Raw genomic sequence first — 22,583 nt, forward strand, 5'->3', positions numbered from 1 at the left:
AATAGTGATGCCATGATTCAAAGCAAAATGTGCACTAACAATCTGCAGGTCAGCTTTAGCTACCAGTTTTTACCTAGCACTGCACTGCATAGTGTTATGACTGGACTCTTTTCATGAAACACGTTATTTTTGATTCTTGATGAGAATATTCTTTCGTTGCTGTTGTCACAACACAGTCAAGGCAGACCAAACCAACTACATGCCTCAACCTGATCCAACAGGCCTCTAACCTGTACTGGCAAGCACAACGGCCTAAAACCTCCACTTGTGACGCATGTTATGCAACTAGATGGATCAACACAGTTTCCAACACAGTTGCTGGATGTTTGGTTCTGAGATTATCAATAAGCCTAAAAGAATAAAATAAAATAAAATAAAATAAAATAAAATAAAATGCCTAACATAATATACAATATATCTTAACAATATTAACTACATTATGCTTCACTTTCCCATAGTCATTGTGATTGCTCTCCATTGTGCTGCACCTGGCAGCACCACCTGATAACACAATTCCTTCACCATGCACACATGCCATATGAAACCAAACTATGTTGCCATGTGAAGCGCAGCTATAGAGCTGCATTTACTACACTGTGCTGAAACAGTATACACCACTGAGCCTAACACTTTCCCATTTGTAACTGTAAAGCCTGAAGCCTTAACACCTCGACTGAGACTCTGTCTCTCTATCTCCATCCATACTGCTGCTGTCAACCAGCCGCCCTGCTTCACATGTTTGAAAAATTGGTAAACTGTGTTCATGAGCTCAGTTATTCTGGCTTCTCTGAAGACATCCATGTGTCTGTCACTTTTCAGTCAGTGTGCACTACATACTCACTGCTTATGAAAGCAGTGCAGCAAACAAATTAGCAAAGTGGTAGTGCTGAAATAGCACCAAGCATTTAGTATGATAGGTTTTTTTAGTTTCTTAGTCAATTTTGTAAATCCTTCATTTTCAGTTTGTTTTTTTGCCCTTAACGCACTCAGGACAGGTGGAGCACATTTCTGGAAGACTACAGTTCATGATTCTCAGTTGTATTGATTCAGATAGGCTATTAATTATTATTATATATCGACAAAGAGTGGTTATGAAGTAATGAGCACAAGCACTTGTTGAATGACGATGACAGACTTCTTTTGGGCGCCTTTCCATCAAAGCAGATAGTGTGTGCACTGAGTGTGTTGCGAGAGCAGGGTGCCACCACCCACTTCCTGAAGAAACACATTGCCTGTGATGGGTGTCAGCAGCCAGCTTCAGAGAGTTAAACCGGATAATCTACCAGCACACAAGCTCCTTTTGTTCCGTTACTCCAGGCTCGCACACTGCCTGACCAGTCACTTCATAAATCGACCATGGCGTGATCAGATGCTGTCAAAAATCCCCAGTGTTACAATATTTGGACTAGGCTATTTTTGGTCCGGGATGGTTGTCGCCTGGTGGGTGGGTGCGCTGCTGGGAGGGGAACAGAGCATATGGCCTCACCTGGATCATATAAAGCTGGGCGATGCGATACTCCTCCACACTCATGGGCATGGGGATGCGGTACTCCTTGATCAACATGGTGAATCTCAGACGACGAGGAGAGGGGGTTCAGGGAAAAGATCCACACGGGACGGGGAGGGAGGGACAGAGGGAGGGGAGGGGAAGAGGGGATGGGAGAGACTCGGGGGCTCCTATGTGTGACTCCTCAATTTCTGATTGAAGTCCACATTGATCGTGCCTGTGGGGAGGGAGAGAAAAAATAAAAGCATGAGGTAAGAAAACCATTATTAAAAAGCAACAATAACAAGCATTTGATCAGTAATGTTTGCTGTAACCACAACACACTGTTAGCCCTGATAGACCTTGACTGATTCTTCAAAGAGGCCATAGAAACATGATAACCAAGTCTCCTTCAAATTCCATCACAGGACCCAAAAGTGAAAAAAAAATACATCAGTTTCCTTCAGGAACAAAATAATTCATCACAAGCAACAAATTATCAGAGCAGCTTCAGATGCTGGGAAGTTCTTCTAAACATATCCGAGGACGAGGGCTTGTTCTTGTGGCTCACACCCGGATAAAGCAGAGAAGACAGCCGGAAAGTCTTTCAGGACGTAAGTTTGACATCGTGCTGTCCGGTCCGAGGCTGAAGTCCGACGACGAGTATCAACACTGTGGCTCAATCCAATGTCTCCGATCCCACTAAGGCCTCCTCCCCAAGATAGACTGTGTTCTTATACACAGGCCCGGAGCAGGGGGGGAGAGGAGGGGTGGACGGGTAGGTGGAGCCGACACCTGACCAGAGTATGGAGCACACCAGTGCCTCACCAGTGGTCCCAACAGCCACCCTGCCTCCCCCAAAACCTTTAGCACCATCACATGGGGGGCTCACTCAGAATAAGAGGGATTACGGATGTGGGGAACATTACATAACCTTCTAAGAGCCCCCTGTGCGTGCTTGAGGCTTCACAAATAGCATTCCTAGGAATTACACAAAGCATTGTTTTTGAACCACTGGGCTGATAGGGGTAGGTGTAGGCTATACATAAGTAACGTGTGGGTGGTGTGAGCTGCAGAAGTCCTCTTTGACCGCTAAGGAAAGAATAGCTCTCAAAAGCCAAATAAGGACGAAACGAGGAGGACTGTACACTGGCGGATAATCAAAATCAAATATCGCTGATGTCGACTGTAAACTCATACTGTAAGTACAGTACAGGAGAGTTTCACTGCAACGTGAGGTGTCCACCTTGGGAAAAAAGCTACACCTGCTTTCACAAAGTGACTGAAGGCACTTGCGAGAAGGATAGGGGGCATTTTCAGTCCTAAAATGTACAAATTATATCACTTTCACGTTCAGATTTTTAGGGCTTGATGAACTTTAGGTAATGCATTTTGGAACAGAACTTCCTCGACTGAAAAATAAAGCAGCAACACAGGATGAAGGTCTATCTTAGGTCAGCTAGTGAAGGCATACTTTTGAGACTCTGTAGTCCAGATCACAGTGGTAAAAACACAACAAAAGCTTTGTCACCCTGCTGGTGGTACTGTACATGTGTGAGGGAGGAGAACAGTGCTGACCTGGCACCGCCTGCTTAAGGCCATCCACTTGTGTGATTACACAGCATTGCATAACCCCAGTATTCTCTGCTCTCCAACCTATGGCAGCAACTGCACCCCTCTCTGGCACACGGCCATCGCATCTAATCATACTAATCACACTAATATTCCCACTGCGTCACTTATCCCAGCAAACAAAGGCCAGCTTTGAGGGAGGCTCCTAGTGTCGCTCAGTGCTCCGGCCCTCAACCTATCAAGCACTCGCCCACAACTCTCCACTCCAGATGCATGCACCTAATAATCTCAGTGACGCACCTCTAGGACAGGGACACGGCCTGTCCAGCTTCTCAATCAGAGAGCTTTCTACAAATGCAGGTGCTTCCTAAAGACTGAAGGGCACCGTTCCGGTTGAGGCAGGGTGGCAGTGTCCTCTTCTTCTATACAATATGCTTGCTCGACACAGAACAACGCATTGACAAAATCAGAGCAGAACACCATGTTCTGCTTAAAATAACCACACTCTTGGGAAAGGCCAGGCTAAAACTAGGCTAGCAGGAAAGGCCTAGAGAGAAGCCTGGGGCCCAGGAGCCCAAGAGGCCTCTATATGTTCGGCCCAGGCTTTAGAGAGGAAGGTTACGGCTCATCCTGTTGACAAAGCCCGGTGAAACAATGTGACGACAATCTGAATAAGAGTTGCAACTGATGGTACAACAAATCTCTGAATTTATTTGAGAATTTCCTCTTGGCTGGCTTTTCATGGAGAAGACAGTTGTACCAAGTTGGAAGTCATTCAAGATGACATGCTAAGACAGATTCTTTTAGTGGGTGCCCGTTTTTCCACAGGAGAATGGCTGGCTGTCAGATTTAAAGTCAAGCCAGCTGCCATTAACTGGCTTCCCACATGCAAGGACGTCAGAGCAGGTATGTGAAGAGAGGGAGAGCAAGAGAGAGAGAAAGGAAAGGGTGGGGGGGGGGGGGGGGGGGGGGGGGGGGGGGGGGGGCTGAAGAGAGAGAGAGAGGAGAGAGAGAGAGTAAGTAAGTGAAAGAGACGAGCAGAGTGAGAGCGGGACGCTGTACAGTCACAGCATGGCTCTGTCCCACAGGACGTATTAAGAGCCTGGGGGCGATGATGCTGCAAAAAGGGATTTGTGCCGATGCTGATGCATGTGAACTATGTCCCCAACTGCCAAGCAGGATTATAGCACTGTTGCTATTTGCCTTAGTTTTAAAAAATATTTTACTTTCAAATTTCAAACCAAGTGTGACTTGTCTTTTCCAACAGGGAGTGAGTTTAATTTTCCGTTCTTCCAAAACGCTGCTTTGTTTTAGCTGTTCTGTATCACTCCAGTTATGCTTCATTTACATTTCAGTTTTAGGTCAGGCAGAATATAATAAAAGCTGATTTTCATTTGTGGCCTAAGTTATTAACAGAATAGGACAGTACAACATTGTTAGAGAATTACCTCAGTACATGCACACACTATTAATGTATTTATCTTTACAGTAAAAATGGCCTATCTCTAATACAGCAACACTGTTACGGCTTTGATGCAGACTATAACGCCTTGATATTTCTTATGGAATAAGAATAGGCAGATGTTTTTTCAGTTGACACCAATTATTTTTCATGTTCAATTTGTTAGTTTATGTTAAATATGGCAATGTTGTTAAGTACAGTCATCCTGAATGTCTGGCTCCATCAAATAAGGAAAACTAGTCTTTCAATTCTGTCATGCTTCCTCTCTCTCTCTGCTCTTTAAACCCACAGCCATGACACACCCAAACTGTATCCCACAAAAATTTGTTTATAGCTTATCTGTGCTTGTTAATAGTCTCAGACTGTGATCTAGACCATCTAACCTGATAAATTATGCAAACATTCAACAGAAGCATTAGGGCTATAATTTTTATTTTCTGTTACAATGTGCCAACAAGTGTGACTTTATCAAATAGCTGCTTTCAAGAGTATCTATCCTGCTCCAAAAACATAATCAGGGTAAAAATTAGTGTATTCTACAGTAATCCATTCCAAATATAGACCTCTAGACCTAAAAATGCTGCAGCTCCCTGTTGGGTTATGCCTGTGTTGTAATCCAAAAAAATGCCCTTCCCTGCAACTCTTGGTGTGTGACTGATGCAGATGCTGTGCACTTTATGGAGGGGGAACTGCCATGCATGATCCACCCGCAACCTCAAGAGAGTACTGGCACCATGCTTGACCCAGAAAAAAAGCACTCTCATACACTGGGTCTAAAAATAGCCTGGTCACAATAATCCTAACATACGCAAGCAGAGCGCCCGACGATGTGCGTTGAGAGAATATGCTCATTCCCTTCTAAAAATACAGCCTCCGCTACCCCCTGGGAAGTGACGCAATAGCAGCACACGCCACTGCACACAGCTTATCATAAAGGAGCTCGCAACGCTCTGGCTCATGTTCTGACGAGATTGAAACCACCAACGGCTACAAGATGCTTTAAGAGGGATTGTGCGTTGTGTTTCTCTAAGCTCACACCTCTGCATAAAAGCCGTTTGTTAGCTTGAGGCCAATTGGGACAGAGCAGTGCTCCCTGTGGTGCAGAGAGCCGTGGCCTCCTCACCTGTGGGGCCTCTCACATGGCGTGCTGACCTCCACATCAGCAGTACAGTACAATCCCCCAGGCAGCAATGTGGTCATTTATTTTCAGAAGACATGCTATTTGTGTTTCACTGTACTCCACAACAGAATCAGCCAAGAAAGCTGCAGTCCAGCTCAGGGGATTCTCCACAGCGGCACAGGTGTGACAATCCATCATCAATATTTGACTGTCAGAGCCAATCTACCGAAAGCCCTTCAAACAACATGGTGTTTACTACTGCAGGAACCGGCAGTACAGCGCCTGTAAAGACACCAACATCTGTCTGACTTCTTGATCCAGCACAAACAACAAGCGCACACAGATGTGCACATCTGCTAACCTGTAAACAGAGATAAGTGTGTGACCTGAATGGATGAAACCCGCTGCAGAGGCTGGATTATGAATCAGGGATCAGACGCTTCCACGGAACACCTAAACATCAAATCTACCTCCATTTTCTTTGCTGTCCCAGGCTGTATCGTACCGCATAAGGCATATATTCCTTCAAATATCCTTAATAGCACTGTTGTAAAGGTGTATCACACAAGTTGGGTCTGAAGGATACATGTACACAGACAAAAACAGGTTGCACACTGGACAGAGAGCAACAGATGGGCTCCGCTGCAGTCACAAGGCAGAATCCTCAGAGGGAGGTGTTGACTCGCAGGAGGCATTTTCCCAGAGGCCACAATAGTGGTGCTCCTTTAAATTTAGACTCGTCTCAGAAAGCATCACTATGAGTGGGAGTGGCATCAGAGGAAGTAAAGCCCAGAGGAGACGGGGGAGCAGGAGGGAGGCCCGGGCTTCCCTCATGACTGACCAATGACAAGACCCCTTTAAAACACAAGTGGAAAATGTTAGCCCATGGACTGCCTAAAATACCGCATATCATTTTCACACGACGTTGCCTTGACATGACAGAGACAACTTCAGCTATGACAACCACAGCAAACACAGCCTCCGTCTATGGCGAGAACCCTTGATTGGCTTGACGGGCTTAGCCTCCAATCCAGTTAAAATGTCAAAAGGCTTAAGACAATGCTGTTTGTTCTGGGCTTTGGTCAGAATGAGGGAGTTTGTCATCCGTCTGCAGTGACCACAGAGACCACAAAAACAAACACAACTACCTACACTCTGGGCAAAAACTATATGCAGCTGCGTACGCCATCATCTAATCAGACAGGATGAATTAAATAAGGAGCGTTGACGCAGAAAAAATGGATTTTGCTTGCGCTGCCACTGGACCTTTCAGTTTTACAAGGTGAATTGGAAAGGTCTGACGCACATCGAAATTACTCTATGCAGCAGCTGTTTCAGTGCTCTGAAAAGGTTAAAGTTATTAAAGCAAAACTGTGACGAGAACTTTTCGCCGAGACCCGGTCTCCGTAACATCTCCTCTGCTCCCATCAACCACACACATATCAAGACATGTGATGTCTCTGTTCATCAGGATCAGAAATACTTTACTGACGACTGAGGGGAAATTGCGGGAGTTGCAGTTGCTGAACTCTCAAGAGAAGAATTACATTACAAGAAATAGAAAAGAAATGAGAAACATAAAAATATGTGCATTACAACTGTGTGTATTAATCCTACAAAATATTACAACAATGGATCCAGAAATAAAAAAAAAACAAAAAAAAACTGAGCATATGTAAAAAAGGTATAGCTGTATGCACCGTATATACACAGGGATATTGCACTGTTGGATTGTTATCAAGCTCTACAAGTATATATTATTGCATAGTTAAAAGGTTAAATGAACATTTTAAATAGTGTTCAGTTATGCAGTCCATATCTAAAGAGGCACGAGATGGATTTATCAGTCATAGAGAATAAAAAAGGATGATTATAGACTATTTAGCATTTAGAAACTATTTAAAAGAATATTGTTTTTCTCCCTACAAACCTTGGCTTCACTCGGGCTCAGTGAAGAACAGGAAACATGTTATTTTCTTTAGAATGCCTAGTGATATCCTCATGACTTTACCTCTTACATCTGGAATGAAAGTGCACTGAAACGGTTAATGGGCTTTGCTCTTTTCTTTTTAAATTCAGAAGCCGGTCTGGAGTGCTTGTAGAACATACACCAATGTGTACAGATGTCATTTTAAAGAAATGGGAAGGAAGAGTGGGGGAACATACATTTGCATTTTGCTTTGCATCACTGCCCAGTCGGCACTGAGGTCCTGAGAGAATAACAGGCAGGTGTAAATGTGAGGCAGTGTGGTCTCTCAACGTCAGAGATTGTTTCAGGGTCAGAAAAAACGACCACAGCCTTGCCACATGCCAGCCACTATAGATTGATGGAGAAATGGAGCTTCACTAAATTCTGTTATCGCCATAGTGGATTCAACTTGTGCCATGCCAGTACATTTTGGGCTCCCATAATGCTCTGCGGAATGAAGCCATCTCTCTTCCTGTCCCTCTGACCCGTCCTCCTCCACAGGCTAAGGTGGTGGGATGCACAACCTGCCCTTGCTCTTTATCTCCATCATTGCACTACAAGGGGAACGCTAAAAATACTGAACACTGTGAGCATCTCCTCCGTTGTGTTCCTCCTCCTCCTCCTCCTCCTCTTCTTCCTCCTACTGTAGCCCTGCAAGATGGAGCTGCTTCTAAAAATGAGTTTCATTTACACGGGGAGGGAGTGAAGAAGAAATGCAGTAAATGTACCGAGCATGAACGCTGCGTCGTGAGAGCAAGACAGAACTTTGCAGAAGAAATTACCATAGATCAGGAGACTGGTAATTAGTTAAGAGTGATGATAAACAAATTGTTATTCATCTACTGCGTGTGATTTTCGTCAGCACACAGACAAGGCCAGCAGCTCTTCACCTTTATGGAGAAATAAATAAATAAAAATCCACGGCACATCACATCTAATCATTTACTTCTGGTAAATGTCACACAAAGCGTCATATGATTATACAAGACGGTCAGAACAGTAAACATTATGAGCCGCTGGACTCAAGCTGAAGTGTATTACAGTTTAAAATACAAAGTGCTTAAGCAGCGGTACGTAACTTTGCCGAGAAAAGTGTTGCGGCAGTATAGTTTGTACTATTTTTTGCTTGCCATCTAGCCCCACACATTTTGTTTGACATCGCATTTCCTCACAATATCTCAAGACAAACCTGGCTTCCCAAAATCTCAAAGCAAACCTGAACTCAATGCGAGGCACACCAGTGTACCTCGCTGCATCTGAACCACAGGAAAAAAGGAAAAAGTGGTTGCATTAGATAGCACATACTCCAATTCTAGTCCTAGAAGGTCGATGAGTAAATCTGGCTCCCGGTGACTGCTGACAGCTTAAAGCCGCCCTAATAAGTTGGGCCATTGTTTACTTATGGGTCACTGGCGCTCATCAGCTGCTTTTCCAAAACGGACCTGTTACATAGTGACTCCATCTCTAATCAACACCGCGCTCCAGTCTCAAATCCAAAATTAGATGACCTTATATGCAAATTACACTTGGATTAATCACTTAGGTGCCGAGGTTAAATGAGGAAATCCCTTCACTGTCTTTCTGTCTGTGTGCGCTCGCACGGCCAAAAATCAACTGCGCAGAGAGCAGTCTTATGTAACGCAGCCTGATACAGAAAAAGGAAACATCCCTACCATTTTGTCCGTCCTGTTGGCTAATTCATGCAGCGAGCCCACCTCAGGCCAGGAGGTACTGCTGGACATTCAGGCGTCATCATCAGCCTTTCATGGGAGTCTGGAAGCAACAAGACGCTGATTCAAGCAGGGGGGCCTCCTTGCTAATGAAGAGCCCACTGCTGAACACTGACTCACCACTGACAGCACAATAACTTGGCAAACCTCAACGGCTTGGATGGATAACAACTACTGGCTTCCCTGTATCACCACCACTAGCAATCTCTCACAAAGCTTCAAATTTATTTTTGATTATACTATGAAATACTCTCACCTAGTCAACACTGACGTACCCGAGATACTTCTGCAGTACTCCAAAGAAGTCATTTTCAGATTGTGGCACTACTTGTTCAACTAACACAGTCTTATGCGTATGAGGTATCAACAAGTTTTTATTTAATTGATACAACCACATAGTGCAATACTAGAAATTCTTCATCAGAACCTGCTTTTGTGCATATTTTTAAGATTTTACACTGGGGGTTTCTTACTTAAAATCACAAAATAATAACAATAATTATAATAATAATGATAATACAACATTTATTAGGTGTAGGTGGTGTTGAAAAATCTCCAAGTTAAAAATAATCACTGGCTAAATCTGTGTTTATGATGTGATCCTCTCTGAGCCCTGGAATTTATGGGGGTCACAGACAAATTTAGGCTGCTCATAAGCTCTAACATGAAAAAAGAAAAAAAAAAACTTTCACACTGGCCATGTTTGGAAATTGTTTAAACAATGTTCACCTACAAGAGTGGGGATTTTTTTTATTATTTACAATGAGTGATGAAATGGTGTGAAAAAAGGAAACTCAGTCGAGCTTATCAGTCTGAGGCTGAAACTGAACTGCTACTTTGCAAACCGATTATTTAAATAATGCAAACATCTGAGGGGCTACAGGTCTGTGGTTCAAACAATATGCGGATTTTGGAAAGAAGATTATGGGTTTTTGTGGATATTTGGAGAAATATAGCCGAAGCATATAAAATCCAAACTGAAGCCTTGACTACGGAGTCAGTTTTACTCTGTCTATCGGGTGTTTGTGCTCCTCTCCTAAATTTAAATAAAAGCTTATTAGTGCTGCGGTAAGTGGCACTGCAATCAACCTGAATGACAATGAGTCATAAGTATTAAGAGAAATAAAACTGATTATACAATATAATACTTGTGAGGAAAAATGTTTTGCCTGAGGGCGAAATGTATTCCCTTTCTTGCCCCTTATCCTCTCCATCATTGCTTGAACGGGAGGTTACCATGGAGACACAGAAGGCCCTTTCCTTATTGGTTGCCAAGATGAAGTCAGTGTGACGAGGAAAGTGGAGACCAGACACTACCGGGACTGATGGTTCTTTCTCCTATTTCTCCTGTCTCCACTTTCACTCTGTCGTTTTCTCTTCCTCTCCTGTTCACTATCCAACTCACTTCCACCCCGCTCTCATTTTAACATCGCAGGTATAAAAGCACGCAGCACTCACTTTGTTTCCACCGTATCACCACAGTAAGTGCACCAAAAATACATGTGGGTGACATTTATTTTTACACAGGGATGAGCTTCTATTCTATAGGATTTAGGGTTTAAAAAACACAGTGGTGGGTGTGATACACACAAGATAAGGCGCAGGTCTAACTACAGCCATGTCGGTTTCGCACGACTAACTGATGCTGCCGATGTCAAAGTATTTCTTGTTTACTGCCAACATGTTGCGCTGAACATACTGTCAAGCCAAGATTATGCAAGTCGCTGCTGTGTGCTGCACCACCTGCGAGGAAAAAAAGAGACTAAAGCGTAAAAATCACAGGGTACCTGAGCCTCTCTATTATGCTCGATCTATCAGGCGAGGGAGAGAGCATTCCAACGCAATTAAAATCTAAATTTAATTTATAAGGAGGCTAGATTTACTTAGTACAGCAACAACAGTTCCTTTTTTCAAAGAGCTAGCAGTGAGTGGGAAGAATGTGCAGAAGCATAAGAGAATAGTTATGAAACCAATATTCCATTTAGTGAATCCCTAGGAAGAGCTAATGTCTTCGTGTCCCAATTTCTCATGCTCTAGAAGCTGGGGGGGAAAAAATGGATCTGAGCAAACCGGAGTGAAGTGGAGACAGAAAAACAGATAAAAAGTACAAAATAGACAAAAAAGTATATTGGAGGAGAAGTGAGAAAATGAGAAGGAATAAGAGAGAAGAGAGAAATTAGTTAAAGTGGGAGCTATTAGATGAAGTGCTGCATTTCTGTTTTTATTAGCCGGGCCACCTCTTCATTTTTAAAATTACTACTGCAAATCAGCCTTCATTCAGAGAGATTTCAGCTCAGGGCACCGCAGGTGAACTACTCTCAGCTATATAAAAGTGCCCTCTTGTCTTATGGCCCTGGACCTCTAGTGCACCAAACACAGAAATATGCTCGTAAACCATCCTGATGCTTAGTTACAGTGGGCAACACATCCAAGGCCAAAACACATACAGGAGTTACAACTCAAACGGCTCAGCTCCTGACAACAATCTGCTTCTGGTTTATCCACAAGAGCCAACCCCTCACCGCGGTCTCCACCACTGACAAGAGTTCTTCTATGAGCCTTTAGTTTGCAGTTTTAAGTAGCCTGGATCACGGAGTCATCATGAGTTACTATCAAAATGATAAACAATTCACAGAGTGGGCCAGTGTTCATTTACAACACATCATCCAGCAAGAAAAAAGCAATCAGTAATGAAACGAAACCTTCTCATGGAAAGTTGTGGCCATCTCCTCTGCACTTAAGCAAAATACCTCGAATCCTCTTGTGTAGTGCAAAAGATGAAGTCTTTCCAAAAGTGGTCTACCCGGTGACCAAGGAGAGAAGTTGTCTCTCATACTGACCATAAAAGGCCATTTTAGCGGAACCTCTTGGTCCTATGACTTTAACGAACGTTTCTATGGGCTCTGAGGTCAGGTTTTCACCGCTGAGGAGGATTGGGCTTTATCACCTCAGGATTTTCTTATCAGAGCCAGAAATATTCAGACACATGGTATCACTGATACACCACAAAGGGAGTCTGACCTCTCTCTCTCCCTCTTGCACTCGCACACACGACTCTGAATAGAGATGCAGGGCCATTTCAGCGACACGGAAGCCTTTCGCAAAGAAAAGGCATAATGCAGAGAGACTTCCAATAGAAGCCTGCACTCGGGGGAAAAAAGAGAAAGCGGTGAGGGGTTGGAGGGGGGAGGGAGCGAGGGTCTGAAGGCGTCTATTTTTAGCCGCAGAGAAATCAGGCGTCTGCGGCCAGTGGAAAAGAACGAGTAGCGTGGGTAAAGTGACAAGAAGCAGCGCTGTCGCTTTCATTTTACATGATCCCTGTGAGTCAGAGAGCGCTGACAGGCACGCTGCAAGGGAGGGAGCAGGAGCGGGTATAGAACAACATACAAACAAACAAAAAAAGAGACATATACAGTCCTACTACTGCCAAGAGGAATGTATGAAAAGTTAAGACATAGAGCACTATAGAGAACATGGCCCAATCAGAAAAATGCCCAATTTGTGCCAAAGTGCTCAAGATGTAGACACAGATGTAGACACAAACCAGCACTTTCTTCAATGACTGGGTGGGGAAGGCAATATTTCTATTTCAAACCAGACTATGACCCTGGCTGATTAGATTTCCCAGTCCAACATCTACCGGGAACTCAGGACTTTGCCTCATCTGAGAAAAGACAGGTGCATCTTCCTGCTGTGAGAGCTGAGTAGTTCCCTGATCGAAGACAGTGTGTCCTGCAATGCCTAGATGTCTCATGTCATGCCTACCAAGCCTGAAGAACATAACCACAAAGAAACACCCCCCACTTAATTCCACTTCAATTAACTGAAATGTAAGCAAGGACATGGAAAGGTGGTCAAAAGCTTTAAAAAAAAAAAAAAAAAAAAAAAACATAACAAAAGACCTTGTCCCATCTTTGGAGTCCTTACATCTCTCAAGAACAAACGGTACCTGAAAGGATGAGGACATCATGCAGGTCTAGCCAAATGCCTCCTCTTCTTTTCTTTTTTTTCCCTCCCCTTTTTCCCAAACAACACCACGGTAGGAGCATTAGCAGTGATGTGCCATTCATCAGTTGGCTCATCAGGGATGCGTGGGGACAGGTTGTACCCCTGTAGTCCCTGTCAACAACTCAACACCAGCATTAGCATCACCTGCTTTGTTTGAGGGAGCAGAGGTGGGAGGATGGGCCGGGCAGAAAGACAGTGGCCGTGGAGCTTGAGGTGCAGGATAAACACAATGTTCCATTCAATGCTTGGCCGGCACCCAGGTGCATGATAGAGGCTCATCTGAAATACTGCCATGCCGGACTGTCTGCTCCAGACAAATTAAAGAAAACAATGAGACCTTCAAATTAACAACCTGCTTGAAGTAACTTCCTGTATTCCCTCAAAAATACATATTTTGCATAAGAGGTTTGCTCGGGAATTGCCTCAAAAAACTTTGGGGTACCTCAAAGACTGAGGAATTGGTTGCAAATGGGTTTTAAAGTGTCGTTATCATTATTAAAAGAGTAGGTAACAATGGACGATCACTTGATCCGGTGGCACAGATCAAGTACTGAATAAAGTGTTCTTAATAATGAACATCATGTATCAATGTCATTCCCGTTCCTGTGGGCGCCTCAACTTGAAGCTACCCTGAGGACTCCAAGACCCACGTCCTTTGTGCAGTGTAAAGTCCATACTGTGTGTGTGGTGCATCGACAAACCAGCAGCAATATGCTTTTGTTCAGAATAAAATTCATAATTATATCCAAATTATACTGATGTCTCATCTGGGTAGTGGAGACCTAGAGAGATCATCGGAAAGAAAAATTCCAACCTGAAGGAAACAGGCATATTCCTGTTATCTTGGATTCTTCAGACCTTATTTGTAAAGATAAAGATTTTCACCCCAAGTCAAAATCCAGAGATTGCAACATCTTCAGCAGATAACAGAGCTACACAAATCTGACTGAGAACGTTGAACAACAAATCAGACTCACCTAGTGCTGCTTGCTGCTCCTACATTTCAAACCACATATTTTTCTAAAGTCATGCCCTCTAAGAGACAATAAAAAATGACAAGAGACTTTTTGGAAAGTTGCTTCAATGAAAATGGGAGGAGGATGGGTGAAGATTCTTTCTTTCATGCAAATGGACTTTATTTCACAGTGGTGCTATGAGCTATGAACCAGAAAATGAACTCATAATCTGTCAGAGCCACCTCAGGTGCTGCCAGCGCCCCAAACGTCAATCTCTGACGACAGAATGAAGTCTTGGTGCTTTCAGATTTGAGTTATTTTTACCTCTGGGAAGAATTTAGACCCTAAAGTCCAAGATAATAGCAATGTCCTCCCTTGAATCCTGTTTTAATATCTACACTATTTTGCTATGATTAAATAAATGACATATCCATTCGGAATGGAACAATAAATCGATGATGCAATATGTCACAATACTTCCTCTTGTGATACATTATCATAATACTTGTGCCAAAGATCAATATTTGAGTTTTTAACTTAATTTGCACAGATGCACATTGGAGTTACTATGAGGCGTATTTGTTTCCTGCCTTTAGGTATTTTAACTGGAGCTGTTCTGTCATCTGCCTGCTGCAGTCGCTGTGCAAACTGAAACACTGAAAAACAAAACTGATTCCTGCTTGCTGAAAAATTATTTTGCCTTTTGCAGGGTGTATATAAATATATTGTATATCACAGAATTGCCTGTATTATTATGATACCATTGTTATCATGGATGAATGATGAATGATTCCCACACCCATCTGCAGAGTGCATTAACTTCTGCAATATCTTAACAGAAAAATCAATCAAATTAGGCAAAATGACACTTTAACAATCTGCACTGGGAAGCTGGCTTATGCACCATGAAAAATTTATCAACTAGCCTATACAAAATCGGCCCAAGAGAAAGATTAGGCCTATAGAGCAAAAGCCTGTACATTCTATACAGCCTTTTTCTATAACCAGGCTCGGCTGTAAGCACTTGTTTCACTGCAGAACGTGAAAAATCTTATTTCAAAAGTTGTAAAGAGAAAGAGGCCGAGTGGTCCTTCACAGTTTATCGGCTGTAGTCCAGATCCACTGACGCTTTCCATCTCTGGCACTATCCACTGCATCTTATCATTTCATTCCACAGAGATTAAACTACCTCCCTGTCTTGGAGGAGTAACGCCGTGTATAGGGCCGAGATAAAACACGCAACAGGCCTCGGAGACGGCTCCGAATGTGATCTAAGTAAAGACCCCACGACTATAAGATTGCCTTCCTCTGTTTGAACAACCAAATTGTACTGAAAGAGCAGGGAGAAATTCCACAGAGCCATGCCAGAATTACACACACACACACACACACACACACACACTCTGACTATTACTGGTGAAGCCTAATGATTAAGACAACGACTTCCAAATGACTGCACAAACATCCAAAATTAATTTAGGATTATATTGTGCAAAAAATAACACTGTTGGCTATGTTTGTTACAGTAATTGAGGCCACGCCGCGCTGAATCCTGCAGCCTGTGCCACTCAGTCAAGTTTACTCCAGAAGGATCATTTTGCTGCATCTGTTTTTTTTTTTTTCTGTTTTCCTGTGCAAGTGATACAATTTTCAGCTCAAATTATACAGACGTTTGAGAAGGACTTAAAGATGCAGTGAGCAGCCACATTAGAATTTTAACCGACAGGAAATGTGTCAAGTTTTGCTTCCTCAGCGAGAATTTGATTATGTGATGACTGTATGCTCCCGTGTCACAGGGGTTCGACAGCTACAAGATCATGGACACCTGCTGATTTTAAATAGCTGGAAGTATGTATGCAAATATTCCTCACGTTTAACAGCATGAAACAAATTTTAAAAAAAAAAGCACGCTAAGCAAGATGGCACACAGTATTACACAAACTCACAAGAGGAAGGAAGACGTGCTCACACGCTGCAGTCCACGTTTTTTCCACTCCATTTTCACTCACAGATGTACAGCATATATTTACATGTTCTCACGCCATTTTTTTCTCCTGACCATCAGGCGGCTGTCACACGCTCCTGTAACAGTGCATCATCTGTTTAACTTCAGTGGACGCATCGATCATTGAGGATATAAGGAACTAACCTGAGTGACATCACTTAATAAATATTTGCGTTAGTGTGGCTATGGCTAAAACGATCATGCTCATTTATTTAGAAAGTCATCACAGAGCTGCACAGGACGCTGACTGATCAGTTCCCCCTCGGCGGTGTGATGCATGGGTCTGTTTGTTGTGGTGGATTACTCCAAGAGACACATGAGAGTTAACAACGATCACATTTCAGTCTCTGCACTCCTGCCACCCGTGAGACTCTGTGTCCAAGATGCTTTCAAACATGCAAAAAATGTGTAACCAGATCACGTTTAGGTCTCTCCCTGGCTGCAGAAATTCTTCGCCGCACGATTTTGCTAAATATACAAATTGCTGATTAAATAAACAAAAGGTGTAAAAATCCATTTTCCAGGTTATACTCCAACAAATGAAGCCACTACTTAAGCTCCCGCTGTTTAAGGTCTCATGTGCATAAAATAGCGATACATAACAGCTGTGAACAAATCTGAGATCCTTGAGGCTGAATTACAACCTTTCAGGAAATAAATCATACAATATTTATATATGTACTGAATGAATATTTGAAATTCTTAAAAAAAAAAAAAAAAAAAAAAAGACTTGGTCTCCAAAGTCCTTAGTGGAATAAGACTCTTGGAAGTGATTTTTGTTTTCTGACAAAGAAGGAGCGTATTCGGTGTCAACCAAGATTAATTTGGATTGACTGAAATGTACAAATTAATGTTAGTATGTACGCAACATATTGTTCTCTTGCAGGTCTACCTGAACGAACAAAATCAAATTAAAAGAGAAAAGGCGTCATAATCTTTATGGCTTTCAAAACAGAAATTTGCTGATACCAAAAGGAATTATATCTGGAGTCCAGTTCGCTCTTTTACTGTATTATTTATGTCTAATTGTAAATGATGTGTTCTGGATTCAAACATGGGTTAATGGATAGTTTGCTAATTAAGTAATTAGGTAAAGAAAGCCAACAACAACAACAACAACAACTGTATTACACCTTAAAGCGGAACTAGAAAGAATTAAAATGAAATATTGCCTAAAGGGAAGATCTTCATGTCTAGACCTGTTGTTTTACCTGCAGGCCCCAGTCATTTTGAAAGCATGTAGAAAATGAAGTCTAGAGCGGTTCTTCTTTCCCCAAGACACTAGAATCTGTCTAAGTGCACCACAACACACCTCACTGATGCTCAGCTCAGGGACTGGCTTGTAGTCGGCACAAGGAGGAAGAAGGGATGCAACAGACAGACTCACAGACATTTCCCTAAACAGCTTCGTCAACAAAGCCCTGCCCATATACAGCAGCAATGTCACACACAGAAGGGAGCAGGCTTTAAAGAGGCCTAATAATAGGCTATTCCTCTGGTTATGTCATACAACAATAGTGTTCATCGGCCGGTGAAGGAGGGGAGCAAGTCAACAGCAGAAAACCGGTTAGGCAAATATCAGTGCAGCTGCCACGCTCAGCGCTGAGATAGCTACATGACATCTGTAAGCACAGACGGGTCTTAACAATTATTGCCAGTAAATGTGGCAACATACAGTCAAGAGAGAACAGTTTCTGTCTTGGGTCAGGGAATATTAGTGATGCTGATGCTGTAATCAATGGTCTTTGCTTCAGTGACTGCCCCTAAGTATCATCAGAGCCACATTTCAGTGACTGAAGAGCACACCGTGATCTCAGCCAAGTGTTTTTATGGTGTATTTCCTCTTGCAGAGTGGGGTGAGAAAATGTCCTGTAAGTCACTGACTCTTTTATTTTTTTTTTTTTTTCTACACACAGCAACCGCTGAAATCAATCTCTGACATTATTCAATGGAAACAGTTCAGCATGTTTCAAATCAGAAAAGTGGACAATAAATAATGAGGCTGTGTATCTGTGGGGCAGAAGTCACTCTGAATAGGACAATTGGTAGAAATAAGCTCGGGCTTAATTCTGAACAGGATGGGCTCTAATTTAATTCAGAAAATAATGCATGAAATCTCATTTAAGCAAGCCGCTCTTGCAGTTGGCTAAATCACTCCACATTTTGATTCAAGAAACTTTAAAGGGGACAGTCAAACAAAGACAATGAAATCTTCAAGATCACGGAGCACATGATTTGTGTTACACAATCCTGACAGCTAAGGAAGTACAAGGCCAGTTTCAACATGTCAAGTGGGGATTACACCCTGCATTGATCTTAGTAAAATATTCTCCAGGCCTCGCTACAAGACAAGAACCTATCTTAGTCTCTATTTCCTTTATGTCTTGCTTCGTCAAAATAATTGGCCCGTGTGCAGGTGAAATCCTGTATTCATAAATCTGAGCGCCAACCTCCGATCAGTGAGCCAGAGAGAGCCTCACTATGGTACACAAGGTCTCTAATTCAAAGAGATTTCACACCGATGGAAATAAAGTCAAGGTTTGCAGTGGTAGCACTTGAAAAAAGTAGACCTGCACCAGCTCCTGCACTCACATCAGAGCCATCGTCTGGGCAACGGACGCCACAGGCTCAGTGACTCACCCCAGCCACGGTGAGTCAGGGGGAGTGAATCTCAGTTCTGAGACTCAGGAAGTCAAATTTAAACGGGGATGGGCCTGGAGGATACAGAAACAAGGTTACAGCAGAGAGATGTGTGCACAGAGAGCCTCGCAGAGTTCCTCCCTGCCACAAAAAGCCTGCACCACAAGTCAGGATGACTGGACGCAACATGCTGGCCAGCACCGCGGGGTGGACACGGGCACACCCTCCCCTCCCACTCGCCCTGCAAACTGCTGTGGTGAAGAGACTGGTTAACCAACTTAACTTGCATCTAGGTGTTTTTATAGATACATACACATCACCCCATCTGGACCTCCCTGCACATCCATGTGCACAAGGTGAGAGCATGAAGCAAAGGCATCCTCGTGCTCTAGATTCAATTAGGCCTTCTATTTTGGTGTGGTATTGGCCACAGTGTAGTAACAACATGACCATTTGCAAGAGTGGGAGAGTATGTAATGATCAATGTACCCTCCTGCAGGATGCTACATGGGGGGGGGGGGGGGGGGGGGGGGGGGGGGGGGGGGGGGGGGGGCACATTGAGCAGATTTAATAAATAGGCCTGCATGATTGCAATATGGCAATGACAAGATCATGAAGTTAATAAAAGAAAGTTAGCTGCTCCTGATCGGATTTGACAAGGAAAGATGACAACACACACTATGAAATAACAATAACAACAACCATAACATGCATCTGTGCAAGACGGCAACAAAAATGTGAAATTTGAGCCGGAGTAATCCCTCAAAGCATGTAGTTACCTAGCAACATGGCAGCATAGTAATGACAAATTGACGGCTTGCAGGGCTCATCACATACCTGGACTCCCGGAGCTGCACACCAGTGATGCGCCACAGGGTTCACACAGACACACACACACACTCCAGCGCCCAGCAAATCAAAGTTGGCTGGCCTTCCCTCCGCGTTTTGGGTCACTGTACTTTCACCGACACTTTGCTTCCGACACACAGCAGCCGCGGGTCTGTCTGAAACACACGGTGACGGATGCGGGCTGGAAACTAAGCCATTTAGGTGAAACGCATCCACGCTCGGCAACTGATTTCCTTTACGTCGCCGTTTGGCTCCTCGATAAAGGAAGGGGTGCGACATGTACCGACACGTACGGAAACATCGTCAATCTTTTATTGATCAGACGGACTGGCGGCCGTTTCTGCTCTTGTTTACAAAATCTGTCCACATCATTGTAGCGCCGCACAGCCGCACGCTGGATTTCCTTAATCGACAGAAAAGGCCAGAGTAGATCTGGTAAATGTCCTTGAATATCCAAGCTCCCCCCTGGCAGGAGTTGAAGGCTCCCGGTCGTCCTGCAGAGGTGGCCGGGGTGATCTCAGCCGAGCGGACCTCACCTCTGTCCGGATACCAGCGAGCAGCGAGGAAGACGAGGATGAAGAAGACTCGCCATCATGAGTTGTCACTCCTAAGTCTGAACCGCTGCAAGACTTCAGCTCTTCCAGACACGATCCGGTAGACACACACTGCTGTCAAGAGAACATGGATAACATGAGACTTCCGGTGCCTCTATACAAAATAAAAGCCCGCATTCACCCTTGCACACATTGATGGCTGAGGTTGCTATGTAAAGTGCCTATCAGGGAGCAGGAAGAGGTTCAGTGTCTTGCTCAAGGGCACTTCGACATGGTTTTGCAAAACGTCAATTCCACAGAATATATTCATATTTTTGTTGCAAGGTCAACATACAGCATTAGCCAGTATAGGAATCTGCACTTATCAAGACTTAAGAGCATGTCAGCTAAATAACTAATATTTATTTAGCGATAAGTGTAAAGTAACTATATCACAACCGTCCTTTTATTTTTAAGGGTTAATTTGATCACGTTCAGTGTTTAACGTCCCTAATTATATGATTAACATAATTTATTGGCTTCACATTTCATGACTTCCTAATTTAATGGGGACAATCGGGTAAACATGAAAGGTACTCAACAAGCCATGACACATAAAGTACGCTTCACATGAATTTGGGTAACAGGTTTTATTATAATTATTTTTCTGGAGGTTGAAATTGCTGGAGTGAAACTGACTTCAGTTGAAAGAGGGAGGGTAGGTGGGGTTAAAGAAACATTAGTTCATAAGAACAACTCGAAGCATGTCCATTTTCATGCGTCATTGATTTTGAAGGCTGACCTGTCTAACTTCCGGTCACAGTGTGTGTGTGACGCTACCTTGACGGAGGTCGGACAGTAAAGTCAGAGAGCAGCTTCTCCCTGTCGATGGTAGGACGCCCCCTGTTGATGAAATCGTCCCAGCTCCAGGCTGCCGTCACTAATGGTTACGTATTTCCGCAAAGCATTAGTATATAATATTAAGTAAATAAAGAAGGAGCACATTGTCGTTAACGGTTATCATTTGCATCCATTCATTATGCAGCAGTCATTCAATGCACCCATCCTTTATGTTTATAATGTTGGGTTTAGCGTCCTTAAAGGCACCAATTTAAATTTTTTGATGTATTGCTTTGCACAAACTAACGCAGAGAGACGGCTGAATGAAGAATAGATTATAGTCATAGTGAAGGCCTCCCATCTTTGTTTTTGAGCATTACATCACTTATTACAGTCATTTGTGCACCGTCTGAAATGTGAGGAGGTTCACTGTCCATGGTGACATTTACACCTCAAAACTCAGAGCGAGAACTTTCTGCCCACGCGTACAAGTCTGTCCTAAACTCTTGGGCTCAGCACCAGGCCGTGTGTCTGCAGCACCGCTCTATCTCTGCAGCCAGGGTGTTGGACGACAAGAGGAACCCTGCTCTGCTCACAAACAAACACAAGACACAGATGCACGTGTGCTGAGGCTGATGGCAGTCAGAGGCTCCTGGGCTTCTACACCACAGATGGAAAATAAAGTGAGACTGCTGACTAACTGCTTCTTACAGAAAGCCTTACTCAAACCGTGGCTTTACATAACAGCAGGCGTGCACACAACGTCCCACCACCCTGCACATGGGCAGCTTCTGTTTATAGGGCGCAAATGAATTAGATTCTGTTATTTTAAGCGGCCAACACAGTGTTTTCCGATGGATCTCAAAGTTGGGAGACAATAACAAGTGTATATTTTCCTGATTTTGAGTTGTGTATGTTTACAAAACAATATAATGAAATGAGACAGCATAGTAAAATAAAATAAACTATAGTGTAAAATTATTTTTAAACATGTTGCACATTACCCAGTGGGTGCTCATTTGCAAGCTCCCTATAAAGAAATGGCATAGTCAACCAGCATTCACTCTAAGTCTACATTATCAGAGGAAATAAGAGTTTCAACAGGAAAATCTACTTAAGAATACATGACTAAATGCAAAGTAGGCTACTACTGCGTATTGCTACTACTAATATTAGCTATTTGAAACTTGTGTGTACTCCAGTGTTGAGAAGTTGAGAAGACAAGTTGTTGGTGGAGCTGGGCTGACAAACATCTCAGAAGCTGGCCCAAGAAGATATTCAGTGATCAGTGCCGATCAACAATCCAGTTAACGCCCTGCAGACATGCACCGATCAGCCTGAGTCCTGTTGTTGTCCCACATGGGAGGAATCCACCTCTGAATGCTTTGTGTATTTAATAAACTGCAAAATATT

General features: G+C 43.3%; 1 protein-coding gene across 7 annotated transcripts in view; it reads right to left on the reverse strand.

Annotated features, from left to right (window-relative positions):
- The window catches only part of LOC115365471 (membrane-associated phosphatidylinositol transfer protein 2-like), a 52,506-nt gene extending 32,050 nt beyond the window's left edge, over nt 1–20,456 (reverse strand). For 4 of the 7 annotated variants that reach the window (XM_030060496.1, XM_030060497.1, XM_030060498.1 and 1 more), the window contains exons 1-2: nt 1,849–2,179; nt 1,487–1,724 (exon numbers count right to left, since the gene is read on the reverse strand). In XM_030060496.1, coding sequence (XP_029916356.1) covers nt 1,487–1,564 — 78 coding nt within the window. In that variant the 5' untranslated portion in view covers nt 1,565–1,724; nt 1,849–2,179. Of the gene's footprint in view, nt 1–1,486; nt 1,725–1,848; nt 2,180–19,785 lie in introns of those variants that run through there. The other 3 variants (XM_030060495.1, XM_030060499.1, XM_030060500.1) reach the window with 3 other exon arrangements.
- Nucleotides 20,457–22,583: the final 2,127 nt, after the last annotated feature.

The sequence above is a fragment of the Myripristis murdjan genome, chromosome 9, assembly GCF_902150065.1.
Source record: "Myripristis murdjan chromosome 9, fMyrMur1.1, whole genome shotgun sequence".
In the NCBI taxonomy this organism is placed as follows: domain Eukaryota; kingdom Metazoa; phylum Chordata; class Actinopteri; order Holocentriformes; family Holocentridae; genus Myripristis; species Myripristis murdjan.